The 21,257-nt window shown below is 34.1% G+C and overlaps 1 protein-coding gene across 1 annotated transcript in view; it reads left to right on the plus strand.

Moving 5' to 3' along the window:
* The window catches only part of SPAG17 (sperm associated antigen 17), a 249,501-nt gene that overhangs the window by 29,675 nt on the left and 198,569 nt on the right, over positions 1 to 21,257 (plus strand). The window contains 1 exon segment of the mRNA XM_051992887.1: positions 1,421 to 1,561. Coding sequence (XP_051848847.1) covers positions 1,421 to 1,561 — 141 coding nt within the window.

Below are 21,257 nucleotides of genomic sequence, written 5' to 3' on the forward strand. Positions count from 1 at the left end.
ACTCAAGATTATGCTCTATGAAAACTAGTTGAAGGCAATAGGAATGTTTGCCTGGAGAAGAGAAGTCTCATCAAGGACATATAGCTGTCTTCAAGTATTTCAAGGCTCAGCAAATGAAAGAAAGGGTGTCAGACTCAAATCTCTATGGGTTCATATAGTGACTTAGAAAGCCACAAATTAATATTATCTATGTTACATTGTATTTTTATTTATTTTGTTAAACATTTCAACATTTACCAATTACACGTTAAGGTTATTCAAGCTATACTTAAGAATTTTGTGAGTTGCAAATTTGATAAGCCTATTCTAGAAGTAGTAGTAGGAAAGAAAGAAAGAGAGAGAAAAAAAGAAAGAAAGAGAGAAAGAAAGAAAGAAAAGAAGGAAGGAAGGAAGGAAGGAAGAAAAGAAGGAAGGAAGGAAGGAAGAAAAAAGAAAGAAAGAAAGTGAAAAAAGAAGGAGGAAGAGAGAAGGGTGAGGAAGGGGAAGGAGAGAGGAAGGAGGAAAGAAGAGAGGGAGAAAGTAAGGAAAGGAGAGAAGGAGAGGAGAAGGAAGGGAGGAGGGAAGGAGGAAAGAAAGGATGGAAAGGGGGAAAGGAAGGGAAAAGAAAAAGACAAATAAATGTTTGATATCAGGGAAAAAAAACATTCTAATAATGATAGCCTTCCAGCAGAGACTGGTCAATGTAATCTTTTGAGCAGAAGCTCAACTAGGGGCTGCATTAGAAAACTTATGAACTCCCTTATATTCTGTAACCTATGGCTCCAAATATAGTTTTCTTTCCACAGAACCAAGCTATTATATTCAGGGATGAAAAGGATTTTTCAGTTGTTGTTCAATTGTTTCAGTCATGTCTAATTCTTTATGACCCCATCTGAAATTTTCTTGCCAGAGATAATGGAGAGGTTTACCATTTCTTTTTCCAGATAATTTTATAGATGAGGAAACTGAGGTAAATATGGTTAAGTGAGTTGGCCAGGATCAGGCAGCTAGGAAATATCTGAGGCCAGATTTGAACTCATAAATATGAGATATATTTATCTCATATATCTAGAGATATAGCAACTATCCATTATGTTACCCAGGGGCCCTGAAAAGGGTTTTAGAGATCATCCGATTCAATCTTTTTTTTTTAATAGTTGAGAAAATTAAGGCCCAGAAAAGGGAAAAACTTGCTCACATTTCCAAGGCCAGTAAATGTCCAAGGCTGAATTTGAACCGTTTTTCTAATTGCCAAATCAAGCACTCTTATTTCATGCCATGTTTTTGTCCCATGTGTAAAGAACAGAGCTAGAATTTGATTTTGTGTCCTCAATTCAGGGCTTTCCCACCACTACCCTCCCCAGCCTCCTCTTTCTACATTAGAGGGAAGATCTCTTGGGAATATTATGACAATATTCTTTTTTTTTTTCTGGGCAACCAGGCTAATTGGAAGGGCTACATCAGCTTCGTGGTTGGCAACCGGATTGAGGATAATCTTCTTATTAATGCCCTTGCTCTTGCCATCGAAGTCCCTCAGAGGAAGCTCTTCAGCTTGGTAACATGGGATAACATCCTTAGTCAGGTATTTCCAATTTTCTTTTGCCAAACACATTCAAGGTCAGATAATCTGCCTATGTGAAAGAGGTTCTTAAATTATGTGTACATTGTAGATGATAGTTTTAATGGATCATTTAGATCAGGATAAAATAAAAAGAGAATGGGGCTCTCTCTTAAGAAAGTGAGATTTCTCTCACTGCTCATTTTTAAGCACACTCTTTTCAAGAATCATGTAGAAGAACCAGGGGAAGCAGAGAAGGTAGGGAGGGGGGTGAAGTGTCCCTTGAAAGCTGCTTCTTTCTTCTTCCTCCTCCTCTCTCTACCTCTTCTTCTCTTTTTATCCTCCTCTTCTCTCTTCCTACTTTTCTATTCATTTCCTTCTTCTAAAATAAAACCAAAAGAAGAGTAAACTAGAATACCATTCATTCATTGGAGGTATATTATGAAATACTTTGTCACTCAACTATCACAAGGCATTTCTTTAGCATTTACTATGTTTCAAGCACTGTGGAGAAATAAAAAAAAAAGCAAAAACAAAGTCCCTATCTTTAAAGAGATTATATTCTAATGAGGGAAGAAGCATGCAAACAATAATGTATAGATTTTGTATGTATAAATATATATATATATATATATGTACATATACACATATACAGTATATATTTTGTAAATGGACAGTGAAGAAAAGGAAAGCAAGAAGAGAAAATAAAAGGTACTGGGGAAGCACAGGGAAATAAAGACCTCATGTAGAAGGCAAGATTTAAGCTGAATAAACAGTATATATGAGGTGAGAGAGCATTCCAAGTATGGAGGACAGCCAATTAAAAGAGATATAAAATTGGTAGATGAAATATAGTATTCAAGGAACAAGGTCACTGTGTTAGAGTATGTGGAGAAAAGTAAAGTGTAAGAAGACTAGAAAGATGGAGAAGGGACCAGATTGTAAAAAGCTTTAAAAACTCTAAAGTGGTTTTATATTTTATTCTGGAGGTAATAGAGAGGTACTGGGGTTTATAACAGACAAGATAAAGAAGGGAAAATGTGTAACTTTAAGAAAATCACTTTGGTAGATGGTACTATAATGGGAATACACTTGTTAATGGATATTTCAAATTCATTCAGATGTTTATTCACCCAATATTTTATTCAAGACATTATTAGAACAGAATAATGACAAAGAAATAAAAGACAAAGTTCTCACTGTGAAGAACTTAAAATCTAGTTCAAGATAATAAAAAGTAACAAAAATATGGAAAGTCTTATTGTGTAACATTAAAAGATTTTTTTCTAAATTTCTGGATTATAACAATAGAGAGATTTCAAGGCAGGATACAATTAGCTGCACAATGAATTTTGAAAAACAAAACAAAATATGACTTTAAAATCCATAGCAAGGAACAAGGTCACTGTGTTAGAGTATGTGGAGAAAAGTAAAGTGTAAGAAGACTAGAAAGATGGAGAAGGGACCAGATTGTAAAAAGCTTTAAAAACTCTAAAGTGGTTTTATATTTTATTCTGGAGGTAATAGAGAGGTACTGGGGTTTATAACAGACAAGATAAAGAAGGGAAAATGTGTAACTTTAAGAAAATCACTTTGGTAGATGGTACTATAATGGGAATACACTTGTTAATGGATATTTCAAATTCATTCAGATGTTTATTCACCCAATATTTTATTCAAGACATTATTAGAACAGAATAATGACAAAGAAATAAAAGACAAAGTTCTCACTGTGAAGAACTTAAAATCTAGTTCAAGATAATAAAAAGTAACAAAAATATGGAAAGTCTTATTGTGTAACATTAAAAGATTTTTTTCTAAATTTCTGGATTATAACAATAGAGAGATTTCAAGGCAGGATACAATTAGCTGCACAATGAATTTTGAAAAACAAAACAAAATATGACTTTAAAATCCATAGAAGAGATGTGGATCACATCAGAGAGAAGTGGATTTGTTGGAATTTCCAATTCATATAGTGACTTTAAAAAATCATCCTGGTACAAAGTGAGAAATGGGCTGAAGATAAGAGTAAGCAGAAGAACATTTCAGACAATTAAAGAAATACTTTGGGTCATAAGAAACACCGAAAAGGAAACTCTTCAAGAACAAGGAGAGTCTAAGAAAAAAAAAATAATGGGCACAAGGACTCAAAGTCTAGAAAAAATTAATTGAAAGGTTAAAAAATATAAATGAAATAATAATGGTAGAGGTGAAAGAATTGGAAGGAGAATAAATAGCTTTGGACAGAAGGTGGAAAACATTACCCAAATATGAGGCTCTATGAAAATTGGAAAGAAGCAAAGGTAACTCAATGACTTCAAGGAAAAAAATAAGAAATAGGACAAAATCAATAGATTAAAAAACAAGCAAATATAAGGAATATATTATGAAAAAATAACTGACTTGAAAACATCTAGAAAGAGGAAATTAAAGAATTTCAGATTCCCTGAAAACCATAATGAAGTAAAAATTCTGGGCACCATAAAAAAAAATCAAAAAGAAAATTGGACAGATCTGTTAGAACCATAAGACAAAATAAACATTGAATTAACCTATCATTGCTTCCTGAAAAAAACAAACAAACAAACAAACAAACAACCCACCTAGACTGAAGATATCCAAAACAAAACAACAACAACAAAAAAAACCCTAGTACTAACAATTCATCAAAAATAAATAAATAAATAAAACCTACAAATAGTCAAACAGGAACTCTTGGAAGAACCAAGGAACCACAATAAAGATCAAAACAAAAGATGGTGCAACTATTTTGCCAAAAGGTAAAAATAATAAAAGATTACAAAATTCTAGGTCATTGACCAACAAAATAGAGGATTACACTTTTTTCCCTTACTCCCTATTTTCAAAAATTAACAAAAAGACTATATGTTCCACATATAAAGCAATTACAGCTGAACATAAAAGAAAAGAAAGCAAGAGGCTCAACAATGAAGCCCTATATATTAAAAAATTAAGAAATTTTTTTCCATAAGTGCTCACTCAGCACCCCTCACCTGCCAGTTTTTATGTTATGGCAGGAGATATAAACCAGCTCATGGACTTGTGCTTTGGGATCACTCAAATTTCCTGCTGCTGCATGTATTCTGTTGGTTCACCCCATCTCTACCTCATCACCCTTGTTCAACAAGTAGTAAACTTTAGCTCAGCCTCCCTCATTATTTGAGGGGAAACAAGAGACTTAAACCATGCCTCCTTTTGTCTCAAGTACCATTTGTATTAGTGAACTCCAAAGTATCAAAATCAAGAACACCCATCTCATGGTTCCCAACTTTGCAAAAAATGGAAGACAAAAAATTAATCCAGCCAAAGAACCAAATAACAGGGTAATGGGGAACAGGGGATATAGCATGCATGGCTGGCTATATCTGAGCCTAAAAGGAAAGACAGTTGTCAAGTTGACAATTCTCTCCTCCTAAGAGCTATTTGAAGCAAGGATCAAGGACAGTGCAAAGTAAATTCCCCAACACTGAAGGAGATTGAGATAGTGTTATGATCTTTCTCCAGGGAAATACCCTCTATCAGAAGGAAAGGAATAAGAAACTGGAGAAAGACCAACAACAGCCAAAGATTTCCAAAATTTACAATTCAACTTAAGACCTGGTGCCCAAGAAGGGAAATGAACTAAAGCAAGTAGAAGATACAAAAATTAGAAGCAAAATTTCCAAAAGATTATAAATTATTTTTTTAAAAAAGTTAGAAAATGGAAAATGAACAAATACTTGAGAAGATACAGAACCAGATAAATTCCAAAGACAGTATTACACCATAGTAAAAGTTCAAGAATGGTTAAAAGAATTAATAATCCTGAGAATAGAAATTAGGAAGGAACAGGGGACAGAATTTAAGTCCTACATGGCAGAAAAACAGAATAAAAAACTTGAATCCATGTGCTTAGTCTTCCCAAAGAAGAAAGAAAACAATAAATTGTGGATAGAAATAGAGTGAAATGAAAAACTTTGTGAAAGAAAAACAAATCTTAAATGCTTAACATTAAAAGAATACATCAAATAAATGAATGCAAATTTAATTGTGAAGATATGATTCATAAATAAAATCTAAAGATGGCAAGTGTCCAGAAAAACATAATAAATAACATATTTTGTATAACATTATTTTTAAAATAAAAAAAATTCCCAGAAATTCTGAGCAAAGCAATACTAACTGAAAAAAAAAAATTCAGATTACTTCCATGAATAAAAAAACAACAGCTACCCTATGTTCTAAGCTACAAGATATATAGTTGTTTAATTTAACAAATACAATTTTAGATAAAAAAAAAAACCCTAAAAAGTGGCCATGAGAAATACTTTCTAATATAAAGGAAAGAAAATTTGAATAACATAATATTCATTCTACATCCACTAGAAGCTGTAAATATATTTCAACTCAACATGACTTAACCTTCAAACTTAAGCTCAATAATCACTGACAAAAGATGAAGACACAAAAAGTTTATCTGACTTGTAAACAATCCAGAAAATAGAAACAGGAGGTAAGTAAAAACAGGTATCTAGAAAAAATGATTAACAAAATAAATTATCCCATCTGTAGAACTTATTCAGAGCAGCACGGGAAAAAAAAAAAAAAAAAAAGACACTCGTATTAAAACAGAAAAGTACATATAGTACAAAAGTACAAAAAGAGACAAAAATTAAACTAGAAATTTAAAGAAATTTGAGAGGGAAAAGCAGGCCTAAAATACCAGTGACTAAATTTTACAACTTTCCCTTACAGGTGACAATGGATTTTCTGGGGTTAAATTGCAGGATCTAATAGTGCTATGGGGGAAAGAAGAGGCAGTGAGTAGAGGGGAATATGTGATATACCTTAATCAAGGTAAGGGTGAGTAACAAAGGAAAGCTAATTCCTATTGTTTCTCAAGGATAAAAAGGTAGTCTAGAGGAGGAGGGAGAGAGAACTAAAGGAAATATTGAAATGAAGGAAAGAAAAAAGGACATCTCAGACAAATGAAAATATATTGTTTCACTGAAGAGAACTCCCATGGGGCAAGACATATTTTCTAAATGTTAGATAGAACCTTACAATGGATCCAATCTATAAGGAACTGGCATACAGTTAGAACAATGCCTCTGAATGCTGTGCTGCCAAGGACAAAAATCTTGCTTCAGGAGAATAGAAAACAAAGCTCTTGGTGCAACTAGCCCTACAAAAGTAGGAGGACCTTGACCCAGAGAAGAAACATAAACATTAAGAAAGAGAATCACCATTGGAAACCAATCAATAAACACTTATTAAGACTCTACTATAAGCCAGGCACTGTGCTAAGCATTGTGAACAAAAGAAATATGCCTGAAATGCATGATTTGAAAACCAGGGAAATTTCTGCCATAAATCTGTTTTATACATCTATGTTTGTTACTCCTTCATTAACTGGTAACAAGGTGATACAGTAGATAAGAGTATCTGGCCTGAAGTCAGGAAGATGAGTCTTCCTGAGTTCAAATCTGGTCGTTTTCTCTCTCTCTCTCTCTCTCTCTCTCTCTCTCTCTCTCTCTCTCTCTCTCTCTCTCTCTCTCTCTCTCTCTTTCTCTTTCTCTCTCTCTCATAAACACATAAACACACACAGACAGAGACACACACATATAAAGACAAAGAGACAGAGAGACAGACAGAAAAAGAGAGACACAGAGAGAAGAGATAGAGAGAGAGAGATTAAGAGGAAAAAAGATACAAGTTTTATAAAATAATAACACAGAAAATGTCAATTAGAGAAAACTTAGATTGGTACTTGTAAAACTAACTTCATGGAGAACTCAAAAGGGCTAAAAGGAAAAATTACATTCAAGCCATGAATAAAAAAATGGAAATTAGGAGGCAAAGTAGAGAGAATAAGTGAAGAAAACAAGTCAAGAAAATCCTTCTTAAAGAAATTTGCAGAACAAAAATTGCCTACAAAAAAAGTTGGAAGGAGAAAAAAAAAAGGAAAGAGGGATTTTTGAATTAGCCATTTAATTGAGAAAAAAAGGAGAAAGGAGAGAAAAGACTAAATAAAAGAAAAATTGGAGAAAGAGTTGATAAAAGGAAAAAAGAAGGTTGTTGAGAGAATAGAGAAGAAAGTAAACAAAATTAATTAAGCATTGAATTAAAACAAAAATATTCCTACTTTAGGGTGAAAAAATAGAGACACACAAAAGGAAAACAAATTTAACTCTTATTACTTTAAATATAATTCATTAAACTATTTAATAAAATGAAAAAAAATCAGATTAAATTAAAAAGACACAATTTATTGCTTTCAAGAAAAGCATCTTAAAAAATCAACGTGATGTATAGAATTAAAATGAGAGGCTGAGACAAAATTTTCTATGCTTGAGGGAAATCCAAAAAAGCAAGAGTTACAACCATGTTATCAGTCAAATGAAATACATACATACATATATATAAACAGAGCTGAATAAGAAAATTATGTGATATTATAAGGAAACACAAGGAGAAAACTATGTTAATGTTACAATTATATGTTCCAAATCTCATGGCATTTAAATTAACAAATGCTAAATTAACCAAATTGACCAAAAAAGAAACATTGGTAAAAGTGTAATAATTTAGGGGATTTTTAAATTAATCACTCATTCTTGGTTAATTCTAATAGAAAGAAGAAAAAAGAAAAAATAGATGAACAAATTGTTGGAAGAATTAGCAATACAAGAATTACGACATCTTCTGAATGGGACTACTAGAAAATCTACATATTTTTCAGTACCACCAGTGAGAATGATAAGAAAACATATCAGCATTTCTATGATGGAGCTAAAATATCCTTAGAGGAATGAAGATAGATAGATAAATAGGCAGACAAATAGATCCTATATGCATATATATACACCTATGTATGTGTCCCCAAAATATTACATTTACAAAATATAAAAGGGATGATTAATGATTAATGGAATGAATATGCATTTTCTAAAAATTAAAAATAAATAAGTAAAATAAGTACAAAAGGAGAAATTTTGAAAGTTAGAGAAGAAACAAAGGAACTGGAAATCTAAAATACAGACCTGAAAAGAAAAACTAAAAGGTGTTCTTTTGAAAAGATTGGAAAAAAATGAGAAACCCTTATTCAACATAAATAAAAAGAACAGAAAATCAAATAAACAAAATAATAAAATATTAAAAACATGAAGATTAAAAATAATCTATCTTTAAAAAGCAGTATAATCCTACAGAGAAAAAAAACATGTCTTTATTAGAAGAGAGGATTTTTGAACATTCAAGAATAGAAACTTGGAAATGCTAAGAACCAATTTTCAAACATTCAAGAATAATAGAAACTTGGAAATGCTAAGAAAAGAAATGCAAGTAAACAAAACAAAATTCACTACAGGAAAGTTTATAATAAGGATTAAGTATCAAGAAGGAAGGAATAAGAACCAGAACTCAGTCTCACCTGGTGAAAGGAAGAAGCGCATGTGATCAGAAATGGATATTTTTCACAGACTAGTGTTGTTTATCAGATTTTTTTTTCCTGTTCTTCTTAGTAAAGAGTTATATAGGTAGGAAAGTAGTAAAAATATAAGAAGTTATGATGAAGGGAGATTCACATTCAACCATCTCATTAACTATAAAAGTGAAGGTCATGAATTCATCAACAAAATTGAAAAGCAGAATGTATTTAAAAATAGAATATAAAAATAAACTTTATAAGAAATACATTAGTAAATAAAGATTCATGCAAATATCAGAGTAAAAATTATTATTCAAGTGAATTTAAAGAGCAGGGAAAGAAACTTATTATTGTTTCTTATACAAAGCAACAGTAAAAATAGACTTGCTTACAAGATTTAAGTAGAGAAACTTAGCTGTGAGCCAACATAGATAATGAAATATTAATATTTAGTATAAATACAACAAATGATGTAGCCTCTAATAGTTGCAGGAAAAGATAACGTACAGGGAAGAATAGATGGTAAAATTATTGGTTGGGAAACTATTCCTTTTTAAGCTATACAAATCTGAGAGAAAAATAAATCAAAAAAGTTAAGAACTTGAATAGAATTTTTTTAAGTTAATGATAGACAATTTGATCTCTGACAATTACTAAATGGAAATAGAAAGGATCATACATGTTTTCTTAGCTCTACATGACACTTTTACAAAAATTTGACTATATAAAAGGGCATAAAATCCTTTTTTTTTAATTTTTATTTAATAATTACTTTATATTGACACTTGTTTCTGTTCCGATTTTTTTTTCCCCTCCCTCCCTCCATCCCCTCCCCTAGATGGCAAGCAGTCCTTTATATGTTGGATATGTTGCAGTATATGCTAGATACAATATATGTTTGCAGAACCGAACAGTTCTCTTGTTGCATAGGGAGAATTGGATTCAGAAGGTATAAATAACCCGGGAAGAAAAACAAAAATGCAGATAGTTCACATTCATTTCCCAGTGTTCTTTCTTTGGGTGTAGCTGCTTTTGTCCATCATTTATCAATTGAAACTCAGGTCTCTTTGTCAAAGAAATCCACTTCCATCAAAATATGTCTTCATACAATATCGTTGTCGAAGTGTATAATGATCTCCTGGTTCTGCTCATTTCACTTAGCATCAGTTCATGTAAGTCTCGGAGTCCTCTCTGTATTCATCCTGCTGGTCATTTCTTACAGAACAATAATATTCCATAACATTCATATACCACAATTTACCTAGCCATTCTCCAATTGATGGGAGAATTCATTTTCCAGTTTCTGGCCACTACAAACAGGGCTGCTACAAACATTTTGGCACATACAGGTCCCTTTCCCTTCTTTAGTATTTCTTTGGGATATAAGCCCAATAGAAACACTGCTGGATCAAAGGGTATGCACAGTTTGATAATTTTTTGGGCATAATTCCAGATTGCTCTCCAGAATGGTTGGATTCATTCACAACTCCACCAACAATGCATTAGTGTCCCAGTTTTCCCGCATCCCCTCCAACATTCATCATTATTTTTTCCTGTCATCTTAGCCAATCTGACAGGTGTGTAGTGGTATCTCAGAGTTGTCTTAATTTGCATTTCTCTGATCAATAATGATTTGGAACACTCTTTCATATGAGTGGTAATAGTTTCAATTTCATCTTCTGAAAATTGTCTGTTCATATCCTTTGACCATTTATCAGTTGGAGAATGGCTTGATTTCTTATAAATTTGAGTCAGTTCTCTATATATTTTGGAAATGAGGCCTTTATCAGAACCTTTAACTGTGAAAATGTTTTCCCAGTTTGTTGCTTCCCTTCTAATCTTGTTTGCATTAGTTTTATTTGTACAAAGGCTTTTTAATTTGATGTAATCGAAATTTTCTATTTTGTGATCAGTAATGGTCTCTAGTTCATCTTTGGTCACAAATTTCTTTCTCCTCCACAAGTCTGAGAGATAAACTATTCTATGTTCCTCTAATTTATTTATAATCTCGTTCTTTATGCCTAGGTCATAGACCCATTTTGATCTTATCTTGGTATATGGTGTTAAGTGTGGGTCCATGCCTAATTTCTGCCATACTAATTTCCAATTATCCCAGCAGTTTTTATCAAATAATGAATTCTTTTCCCAGAAGTTAGGGGCTTTGGGTTTGTCAAACACTAGATTGCTATAATTGACTATTCTGTCTTGTGAACCTAGCCTTTTCCACTGATCCACTAATCTATTTCTTAGCCAATACCAAATGGTTTTGGTGACTGCTGCTTTATAATATAATTTTAGATCAGGTACAGCTAGGCCACCTTCATTTGATTTTTTTTTTCATTAATTCCCTTGAGATTCTCGACTTTTTATTGTTCCATATGAATTTTGTTGTTATTTTTTCTAGATCAATAAAATATTTTCTTGGAAGTCTGATTGGTATAGCACTAAATAAATAGATTAGTTTAGGGAGTATTGTCATCTTTATTATGTTCGCTCGGCCGATCCAAGAGCACTTAATATTTTTCCAATTATTTAAGTCTGACTTTATTTGTGTGGAGACTTTTTTATAATTTTGCTCATATAATTCATGACTTTCCTTTGGTAGATAGATTCCCAAATATTTTATGGTATCAACAGTTATTCTGAATGGAATTTCTCTTTGTATCTCTTGCTGTTGGGTTTTGTTGGTGATGTATAAAAATGCTGAGGATTTATGGGGATTTATTTTGTAGCCAGCTACTTTGCTAAAATTATGAATTATTTCCAATAGCTTTTTAGTAGAATCTCTGGGGTTCTCTAGGTATACCATCATATCATCTGCAAAGAGTGATAGTTTGGTTTCCTCATTGCCTACTCTAATTCCTTTAATATCTTTCTTGACTCTTATTGCAGAGGCTAGTGTTTCTAATACGATATTAAATAATAATGGTGATAGTGGGCAACCTTGCTTCACTCCAGATCTTACTGGGAAAGGTTCCAGTTTTTCCCCATTGCATATGATGCTTACTGATGGTTTTAAATATATGCTCCTGACTATTTTAAGGAAAAGTCCATTTATTCCTATGCTCTCAAGTGTTTTTATTAGGAATGGATGTTGGATTTTATCAAATGCTTTTTCTGCATCTATTGAGATAATCATATGGTTTTTGTTTGTTTGGTTATTGATATAGTCAATTATGCTAATAGTTTTCCTAATATTGAACCAGCCCTGCATTCCTGGTATAAATCCTACTTGGTCATAGTGTATTATCCTGGTGACGATTTTCTGTAATCTTTTTGCTAATATTTTATTTAAGATTTTAGCATCAATATTCATTAGGGAGATTGGTCTATAATTTTCTTTCTCTGTTTTCAGCCTACCTGGTTTAGGTATCAGTACCATGTCTGTGTCATAAAAGGAGTTTGGTAGGACTCCTTCAATCCCTATTTTTTCAAATAGTTTATATAACATTGGAGTTAATTGTTCTTTAAATGTTTGGTAGAATTCACATGTAAATCCATCTGGTCCTGGGGATTTTTTCTTAGGGAGTTGATTGATAGTTTGTTCTATTTCTTTTTCTGAGATGGGACTGTTTAGGATATTTATTCTTCCTCTGTTAGTTTGGGCAAGCTATATTTTTGGAGGTATTTTTCTATTTCATTTAAGTTGTCGAATTTATTGGCATAAAGTTGGGCAAAGTAACTCCTAATTATTGCTCTAATTTCCTCTTCGTTAGTGGTGAGTTCTCCCTTTTCATTTTTAAGACTAACAATTTGATTTTCCTCTTTCCTTTTTTTAATCAGATTTACTAAGGGTTTGTCTATTTTGTTGGTTTTTTCATAGAACCAACTCTTAGTTTTATTAATCAATTCAATAGTTTTTTTACTTTCAATTTTATTGATCTCACCTTTTATTTTTAGAATTTCAAGTTTAGTGTTTGACTGGGGGTTTTTAATTTGTTCCTTTTCTAGCATTTTTAATTGCAAACCCAATTCATTGACCTTCTCTTTCTCTATTTTATACAAATAGGCCTCTAGAGATATGAAATTTCCCCTTATTACCGCTTTGGCTGCATCCCATACATTTTGGTATGATGTCTCATTATTATCGTTATCTTGGGTGAAGTTATTAATTATGTCTATGATTTGCTGTTTCACCCAATCATTCTTTAGTATGAGATTATTTAGTTTCCAATTATTTTTTGGTCTACTTCCCCCTGGTTTTTTGTTGAATGTAATTTTCATTGCATCGTGGTCTGAAAAGGATGCATTTACTATTTCTGCCTTACTGCATTTGAGTTTGAGGTTTTTATGTCCTAATATATGGTCAATTTTTGTATAGGTTCCATGAACTGCTGAAAAGAAAGTGTATTCCTTTCTGTCTCCATTACATTTTCTCCAGAGATCTATCATATCTAACTTTTCTAGTATTCTATTTACCTCTTTGACTTCTTTCTTATTTATTTTGTGGTTTGATTTATCTAATTCTGAGAGTGCAAGGTTAAGATCTCCCACTATTATAGTTTTACTGTCTATTTCTTCTTGCAGCTCTCTTAGTTTCTCTTTTAAGAATTTAGATGCTACCCCACTTGGTGCATATATGTTTAATATAGATAGTGCTTCATTATCCATGCTACCCTTTAGCAAGATATAGTGTCCTTCCTTATCTCTTTTAATTAGATCAATTTTTGCTTTAGCTTGATCTGAGATCAGGATGGCTACCCCTGCTTTTTTGACTTCACCTGAAGCATAGTAGATTTTGCTCCAACCTTTTACCTTTAACCTGCATGTATCTCCCCGCTTCAGGTGTGTTTCCTGTAAACAACATATTGTAGGATTCTGGCTTTTAATCCATTCTGCTAACCGCTTCCTCTTTATGGGGGAGTTTACCCCGTTCACATTTATGGTTAGAATGACCAATTCTGTATTACTTGCCATCTTGTTAACCCCGGTTTATGCTTTTCTCCCTTCTTTCCCCTTTCCCCCCCTTCCCAGTATTAAGCTTGTGAGCACCACTTGCTTCTCACAGCCTTCCCTTTTTAGTATCCCTCCCCCCGCCTTAGAGTTCCTCCCCCTATCTTACCCCTTTCCCTCCCAGTTCCCGTATTCCCTTCCGCTTAGCTTATTCCTTCCCTTTCCACTTTTCCCTTCTCACTTTTCAATGAGGTGGGAGAAGTTTCACCATAGATTGAATATGTCTTAAGATTTTTCACTTAAAGCCAATTCTGAAGGCAGTAAGATACCCACTATATTCATCCCCCTCCATTCTTTCTCTCAGATATAATAGGTTTCCTATGCCTCTTCATGAGATGTACTACCCCCACTTTACCCTTTTTCTGGTACAATGTCCTTTCCACATCAATTTCTAGAACAAGGTATACATGTATTCTTTATACATCTATATAGTCAAAATATAGTTCCCAAGATTAGTCTTTACCTTTTTAGATTTCTCTTGAGTTCTATATTTGTAGATCAAACTTTTTGTTAAGTTCTGGTTTTTTCATCAGAAATAGATGAAATTCGCTTACTTCGTTGAATGTCCATCTTCTTCCCTGGAAAAAGATGCTCATTCTCGCTGGGTAAGTTATTTTTGGTTGCATACCAAGTTCCTTAGCCTTTCGGAATATCATATTCCAGGCCCTTCGATCTTTTAATGTGGATGCTGCCAGATCCTGGGTGATCCTTATTGTGGCTCCTTGATACTTGAATTGGGTTTTTCTAGCCGCTTGCAATATTTTTTCCTTCATCTGAGGGTTCTGGCATTTGGCCACTATATTCCTTGGTGTTTTGATTTTAGGATCCCTTTCAGTGGGTGATCGATGAATCCTTTCAATGTTTATTTTTTCCTCTGTTCCTATGACTTCTGGGCAGTTCTTTTTGATAATTTCCTGGAAAATAGTGTCCAGGCTCTTTTTTTCATCATGTTTTTCTGGAAGTCCAATGATTCTCAGATTGTCTCTCCTGGATCTGTTTTCCAGGTCTGTTGTCTTCCCCAGAAGGTATTTCACATTTTTCTCCATTGTTTGATTTTTTTGGATTTGCTTGACTGATTCTTCTTGTCTCCTCGAGTCATTCAATTCCACTTGTTCAATTCTGATTTTCAGTGAAGTATTCTCTTCACTCACTTTTTTAAAATCTTTTTCTAATTGTCCAATTGAGTTCTTTTGTTCTGTGGAATTTTTTTCCATTTCGCCAATTTTGTTTTTTAGAGAGCTGTTTTCTGTTTCCAGTTCACTAATCCTATTTTTCAAGGATTTTACTTCTTTATCCACTCTCTCTTTAACTGACTTCTCCAGGCTCTTTTGCCAAGCCTCCCTCTCCTTTTCCCAAGCTTCCCTTTCCTTTTGCCAAGCCTCACTCTGCTTTTCCCATTTTTCTTCTAGCTCCCTTGTGAGAGCCTTTTTAATCACTTCTATGAGGTTCATCTGTGCTGAGGAACAGATGATCTCCTCCTTTGGGGATTCACCTGGGGACTGCCTGTTTTTAGTCTCCTCAGGATTTAGAGTGTGCTCTCTATCTGTATAGAAGCTGTCAAGGGTTAAAGTCCTCTTCAGCTTCTTGCTCATTCTGTCTAATAATCAAAGACAAACTACCAAAGAAAAACAGAGAAAACTGGAGTCTTTCTTTGGGGGAGGGGCTGGGTATGTTACCGAGCTTCCTCTCCAGACTGCAGGGGGCAGCAGTGAGGCACTAGCAGGACTGTGCTGCGCCTGCGCTCTGAGATCCCAGAGCGTGCTGAGTCACTGTGGGGGGGGAAGGGGGGGCGGCCAGGTCCTGAGAGACTCCAGCTGTTTGGGGTTGTATTCTTCACCCCGGTGTTTTTAGCTTCTCTGCTGGGCTGCTGACTTGCTGCCGGAGCAAAGTATCCAAACCTGTAGCGAAGCTCTCCCCGCAGAGACGGCTGTGATCACTCCCCACCCCCTCTCCAGTCTGCTCCCGTGCTCTCACTGCTGCTGCCCTCAGCCTGCACCCGATCTAAAACCGTCCCAGCCCTCCAGTAAAGACAGACCTTTCTTGGCGGATCTCAAGGATGGCTTCTCTTGGTAACTATATGTGGGTTTTTTTCAGTCAAGCATTAATTCAGAGGCTTGTAATGGAATGGATAGTGAGAGAAAGCGTGGAGCTTATGCAGCTGTGAGCCTCCTCTCCGCCATCTTAACCGGAAGTCCCATAAAATCCTTTTAAGCAAAAACATGAAAACAGAAATGTTAAGCAGAATTTCTATAGTCCAGTCCATAAAATTTGTTAAGCACTATGAGTGAAGCACTGTGCTAAACATTGCAGAGTCAAAAAAATGTTTTTTTAATTATCTCACTCCTCAACTGGCTCACATTAAAATATACAACAACACAATAAAAAAATTTTAAAATATAATCATAAAGATCTTACAGAGACCAAATACTTTAATTACATAGAACATATAGTTGAATCAAAGAATCAAAGAATTTCTATTATCATAGAAATAATAGGTAGTTTCATTAAAGAAAACAATAGCAATTAAACAATATACCAGAATTTTCATAATGTAACTGAAGTAGACTTTGGGGAAAATGTATACCTCTAAACAATTTCACCAATAAAAGAATACAAAACAAAGTTAATGAATTGAACCTCAAAATAAATCATAAAATCAAAAATAGAAATTTTTAAATTTTAAAATCTATATTCCAAATAACAAGGTAAGGACTTACTATTCAACAAAAAAGTTATGAGAACTCTTGGATATAGTCTGAAAGCAATTAAATTGAGACAATCAAGTAATGTAATATATCCCACTAAGTTCCAAAAATATACATGAACTAGATATATAAGTGTAATGCTGGAGAAACTGAGGCAGGAAAGAGATTAGAGAGTTTTTAATATTTTATTAATTGGAGAGCATAATTGATTGGACAGGAGGCTCATCTCAAAATATCCAGCGATGAATGTGAGTTCTTAATGACATATATAGCCACATGGCTCAGCTCCAGGGATAGACCAAGGCAGGGGCAGAGTCAGAACACTGAGAGTAGGAAGTTACAAAGAAGGGGACAGAAGTGGGAAACTTCTTCACAGACCCATTTGGCTTTGTCAGGATGGGGGGGAGGCCATAAATTCTTACTAAAAGCCAGAGTCAGGATGTCTGAATAAACAGAAGTAAAGATGTCAATGAGGTATCCGGGATAGTCTTATCTCTTGGAATATTTTAGAGGGATAGTGTAAATTCTTGAGGACAGAAAGAATCAGGAAGTCTGATCTCCCCCTCTTATCTTGAGTCTTACATTGACAATTTATAACCTTAGCAAATGGTCCTAACTCAATGGACCAGAGCAGGGTTTTACAACTAAGGGGCTGAGGCAGAACAGTTAAGAAAACCAAGATAGAACAATTCAGGGAAACTCAGTCAGGACTAGTGCAGGGAAACTAGTATAGGGAAACTGAATCAGGACAGTTAAAGAGAACTGTGGCACAACAAAAGAGCATATCATAAAAAAAAAAATTAAATAATAGGAGAAAAAGAAAAATTTTACATTTGTGGATAGAACAATGCTTTATGATGAAGTAAATAATAGTAAATAATCACAAAGTATAAAATGTACAATTTTGTTTACATCCCATCAAGAAATTTAGACACTATTTTCAAAAGATAATCAAAGATGTCCATCAATTGGAGAATGGTTGAGTAAAATTGTGGTATATGAACGTTATGTAATATTATTGTTCTGTAAGGAACGACCAGCAGGATGAATACAGAGAGGACTGGCGAGACTTACATGAACTGATACTAAGTGAAATGAGCAGAACCAGGAGATCATTATATACCTCAACAATGATACTGTTTAAGGATGTATTCTGATGGAAGTGGACCTCTTTGATAAAGAGAGCCTTAATTGATCAAAGATGGACAGAAGCAGCTACACCCAGAGAAAGAACACTGGAAATGAATATAAACTGCTTGTATTTTTGTTTTTCCTCCCGGTTTATTTATACCTTCTGAATTCAATTCTCCCTGTGCAACAAGAAAACTGTTTGGTTCTGCACACATATGTTGTATCTAGGATATACTGCAACCCATTCAACATGTAAAGGACTCTTGCCATCTGGGGGGAAGGGGTGGAGGGAGGGAGGGGGAAAATCGGAACAGAAATGAATGCAAGGGATAATGCTGTAAAAAATTACCCTGGCATGCGTTCTATGAATAAAAAATTATTTAAAAAAAAAAAAGATAATCAAAGAATACAAACAAGAAATTTCCAAAAGAAGGAAAGTAATTAACTACCATATTAAAAATGCTTCAAAATACTTATTATAAGAGAAATATAAATAAAAACAACCTTGGGTGTTATCCAACATCACACTCATTAGATTTGTAAAAAAAAAAAAAAATTGTTTGGGAGTAGGGGGAAAAGATAGCAATTATTGTAGAGAAAGGAGGAAGACAGGTATATTGGAACTGTATAATACTCTATAAAATTTGAAAAGCAAGGTTTTTGTTATTCATAGGATTGATTTTTATTTTAACATATATGGTCACATTTTGTGGAAGAAAATGCACACAACTCGCAACTACAGTGTAGCAGAAGCTGCCCTGGCCTCTCCCTAATACCTAAAAACCATCAGGGTTGCCTCGTCTCTCTGCTATTGAACTCAACCTCTGCCAGTGATGTTTTCCCCATTTTAAGGGTCTCCTACATTGTAGTTCAAGTACTTAACAACCAAATAAGCTTTTACAAAAGAATATTTTCTTCAAAGATATAGCAAGAACAAATATACCACCACCCTGTCCAGTATCTCTGGGATATAATTCCCCTTAACATTACTACAGTTTCAAGAGAAAAAAGGGATGAGGTTTAGTGATTAACTCAGTTTGTATATAGCAAGCTCAAAGTCCAAAGCTCCCTAGGTTTGTATCCTAGCACCTTAGTTTCCCTGGATTCCCTGTTGAACTACCAGCAACATCCATCCCAAAATCCTGCCTCTAGAAACAATATGATTCAAACTCCCAGTGTCCAGAGATTCTACCACTGGTGCCTAGAATTGAAAGAAAGGATAATGAAACAGAATAAAATCCCAATTATAATTCTCTGGGCCATGGAGCCTAAAAGGAAACAATAGGGAAGGTTACCCTTCTCCACCTGCCCAGATTAATTTATAATACTAGTGCTTTTCAGAGATTTTTATCCTCTGAACATTTCTAGAAAGAGAGAGCAAGACAGTTCCAGTCTTGTATTTTTTAAAAACACAGCTAGTTCTGGCTCGTCTGCCAATGGAAAGAGTCTGCTCTAACTCAAATGATAGAACAACACAGGATGTCTCCTGTCAGAAGTTCCCTGTATTCTCCCTTGTAGGTGCCTCTATACCTACCATAAAGCACACCATTTATGGACTGTGATGTAAAACCTAGACTAGATTATTCCCCAGGAATTGCTAAAGTAAAAATTGTGGTCAGGTCAGTCTTCCAAACTGGTTAGTTAGCATCTTTAAAGACAGAAAAACCTTTTTGGAACTTAAGACTGTCGTTAAGTATAGAATGATGAGGAGCTGGAGCTCATCTGGCTTTTTTGTTGTTAGTACTTCAAGCTTGATGGGAAACTCAGGTTTCTCTATCTTTGGGACAGTCTCAAGGTCTCAATACATATCTTTGTTATTCTCTAGATCCTGTTCCTCTAGTCCTCCATCTGTCCTGAGCTATAAAATATAATGTTCCCCCAAATCACTCGTTCATTTATGACTTTGTATTGTATTTCCTTGAGCCTATGAAGCTGTTCATGTAGAATAAAACAGCAAAACCTTTGTAACCTGTGATGGATGTCTCATTTGATTTCTTCAGGTCAATTGAACTGTCACCAAATCCCTATTTTTACAATTATGCTCTTTCAAATTTATTTTATATTATGTCTTCTGATAACTTTTTATCACTTCAGTAGCAATGGTAAATGTTCAAGAAAAACCTCATAGAGTCATAAAGTTATGGCACAAACAATTCTATTTACAATAAGAAAAGAAAGTTGCTATCACTAGCAGCAGCTAGACTTCTTATCTGCAGAACCTTTGCTGGCTGAAATATTCTTGGCACACTTAGGGCATTTAGAAAGATGCCAGAAGCAATAGTTTTTCTTGCTTTAGGTATAAATATACCTAAAGCACTTTCATAGATGCAAGAGCCATTAATAAAGCACTTGCACAACTGAAAAACCCCAAATTGTGACAATCCAGGTAGGGGCAATGCAGACTGTAGGCATAGCCAAACAATAAAGAAAAAAAGAAAACCCATAAGTGCAAGCATGTCTTTATAGTCACTTTTGTTGTAAGAAAGACCTGGAAATAAAGTGGATGTCAATCCATTATTGATTGACTAAACAAATTATGGTATTTGAATTTAATATAACAATGGTAACAGTAATAAAGGTAATAGCTAAAATTCATGTAGCACTTACTTTGCATCAGGACTATGTTGATTACTTTATCATTATTGTCTTATTTGACCTTCACAATAACTCTATGAAGAGGTTGCTATTATTTTACAGATGAGAAAATTGAAATTCACCATCAGGTGATTCTTTTTCAAGCTGAAAAGGAGCTTTCCAGACAGTTGAATAGGATACAATTTAAGTTATACACAAATCCAATTACCCACACTCTATTATAAAAATACCAACTCATGGCACAATTAAAAATTATTTTTATGTAGAAAAACATAATTTAAAATAGAAATTAGCTGTCAGCAAAATTTAAAAAACACTAAATAATGAACAATGTTTCCCATTGTATAAAATAATAAAGCAGAAGGGAGAAACAGAGTTTAGCAAATGTGTTGGCCTAGTAGTTTCTCTTACTGGTCAGGCTGTTCCTGAGATCTTCCAGAGAGCTAGTCTGGATGGTATATTTTGGCATCCCAGCATAGAGGCTCTAGAAAGCATAGTATATTTTGGCACCCCAATTTGGGGGCTCTAGAAAGCACACTACATTGAAACATTTCCAACCACATGGATTCTTTTAATAAATAAAGCAGAGTCGGGGGGGAAACTCTAGCCCCTACAAACTTATGAGTCCTATTGGAAGCTTCCCTTTAAAGTTACATGGCAAATGGAGGCAGAGGATAATGAGAAAGGAACAAGCAACTCATGGCTTGTAATCTCTCCTACTTTTACACTGTTGAAATCCATCCAGGGCTTAGCTATTTAAAGTCCCCAAGAGTGTGGCCAATTTGTTTGCTCAGTGAATCATTTGTTCCCTTCTGGAATTGGAGAGGTGTTCTCATCTCATAAAGGGATCACAGCATGTGATACCTTGTTAACACATTAAAACCTCATCATTTGTGACTACATT

Source organism: Antechinus flavipes, chromosome 4 (genome assembly GCF_016432865.1).
Source record: "Antechinus flavipes isolate AdamAnt ecotype Samford, QLD, Australia chromosome 4, AdamAnt_v2, whole genome shotgun sequence".
Classification (NCBI taxonomy): domain Eukaryota; kingdom Metazoa; phylum Chordata; class Mammalia; order Dasyuromorphia; family Dasyuridae; genus Antechinus; species Antechinus flavipes.